Source organism: Gekko japonicus, unplaced genomic scaffold, assembly GCF_001447785.1.
Source record: "Gekko japonicus isolate JY-2015 unplaced genomic scaffold, Gekko_japonicus_V1.1 scaffold2050, whole genome shotgun sequence".
NCBI classification, from domain to species: Eukaryota; Metazoa; Chordata; class Lepidosauria; order Squamata; family Gekkonidae; genus Gekko; species Gekko japonicus.
Genome location: NW_015167113.1, coordinates 108,564 through 110,197, shown reverse-complemented (window position 1 = coordinate 110,197; position 1,634 = coordinate 108,564). Strand labels below are relative to the sequence as shown.

The 1,634-nt window shown below is 58.4% G+C and overlaps 1 protein-coding gene across 1 annotated transcript in view; it reads left to right on the top strand.

The window, feature by feature from the left end:
- Window positions 1–1,634, top strand: part of SSPO (SCO-spondin) — a 184,388-nt gene that overhangs the window by 98,911 nt on the left and 83,843 nt on the right. The window contains exon 53 of the mRNA XM_015412955.1: window positions 1,585–1,628. Coding sequence (XP_015268441.1) covers window positions 1,585–1,628 — 44 coding nt within the window. The remainder of the gene's footprint in view (window positions 1–1,584; window positions 1,629–1,634) is intronic.

Here is a 1,634-nt window from a genome sequence, read left to right as displayed (position 1 = left end):
CTGAGCGGTCGGGTTAGAACGGATAAAAGGAAGTCCTTCTTCACCCAAAGACTGATTAACACATGGGATTCACAGCCACAGGAGGTGGCGGCGGCTACAAGCATGGACGGCTTCAAAAGGGAATTAGATAAGCAAATGGAGCAGAGGTCCATCCGTGGGTATTAGCCACAAGGTATAGATAGGAACTCTTGGTCTGGGGCAAGGGATGCTCTGTCTTCTTGGTGCTTGGGGGTGGGGGTCAACAGTGGGAGGCCTTCTAGCGTCCTGGCCCCACTGCTGGACCTCCTGATGGCACCTGGTGTTTTTGGCCACTGTGTGACAACAGAGTGTTGGACTGGATGGGCTGTTGGCCTGATCCAGCATTGGCTTCTCTTAGGTTCTTATGTTCTTATGACTGGCCAGAGGGGCCATGGCTCACTGGTGGTTGAGCCTCTGCTTGGCATGCAGAAGGTCCCAGTTTCAATCTCTGGTGGGAAAAGGCCCAGGCAGGAGGTGATGTGGAAGACCTCGTCCTGAGACCCTGGAGAGAGAGCCACCAGTCTGAGTAGACAAGGCTGACCTGGATGGGCCCTGAGGGCCTGAGTCAGTAGAAGGCAGCCTCCCACATTCATGTGGGTAGACCAAAGGTATAAGGTGTGTTCAGACCTTTTAGCCTCACGGCAAACTGTGAAGAGAAAGGACAAGACCCAAAATGAAATTCTGTAATTTTTACGACAGGACCCAGGAAGCTCAACTAGTTACAGGGGGAAATGGGAAACGTCAAGCAGGAAGTCAAGGTGGCCTGCCCGGGCCGGGGAGCAAGGCAGGAGTTTCGCAGATCTCACAGAGGCAGAGATGTGGAAGGCAGTGATGCTGCTCATGATGTCGTCCTTGGGTCTTGGCGGAGGAGAGGGCGGTGGCTCACGGGAAGAGCCTCCGCTTGGCGTGCAGGAGGTCCCAGGTTCAGTCCCCGGCGGCATCCCCACGTAAAAGGACCAGGCAGGAGGTGATGTCCGAGACCCCTGCCTGAGACCCCAGAGAGCTGCTGCCAGTCTGAGCAGGCAGTACTGATTTTGACAGGCCGAGGGTCTGGCTCAGTATAAGGCAGCATCCTTTGTGGTGCCGGGTGGGAGGAAGCCTTTGCCCACTGCGCGGGCAGCCGGCTGTTCTGCGATGTGCCAGTCGATGGAGGAGGCAGCAGCCGAGCCTGTGCTCCAGCAGGGTTAGACCAAGAGAGTAGAATGGCCACACTGAGCAGCCCAAGGAAAGCCTGCAGACCCCCAGGGCCTGGCAAGCCCCCAACTCTCTTCCCCCTCAGAAGACGCCTGCCAGTTCAGAAGCCCTCTGAAGCCCTGGCAAACGGGCAGGGCTGGCGGCGCCTCCTGAAGATCTCGGGGGGGGGGCTCCCCTCACCTCTTCCGGGCGCTCATTCCACAGAGCCAGAAACATGATGGGAAAGGCCCGGGCTCTGCTCAGTGTCAAGCTGTGGGGTAGCCTGCAGATGGCTGCCTGACGGCTGCAGTTGGCACAGAGGGACATCTGGGAGGGACAAGATCCCAACTGATCTCGCCCGCACTCACGGCCTCTGTCTGCCTGCCTGCCTAGTGAACGGCGCCTGGGCCTCCTGGGGCGAGTGGTCCGACTGTGATGCCGAA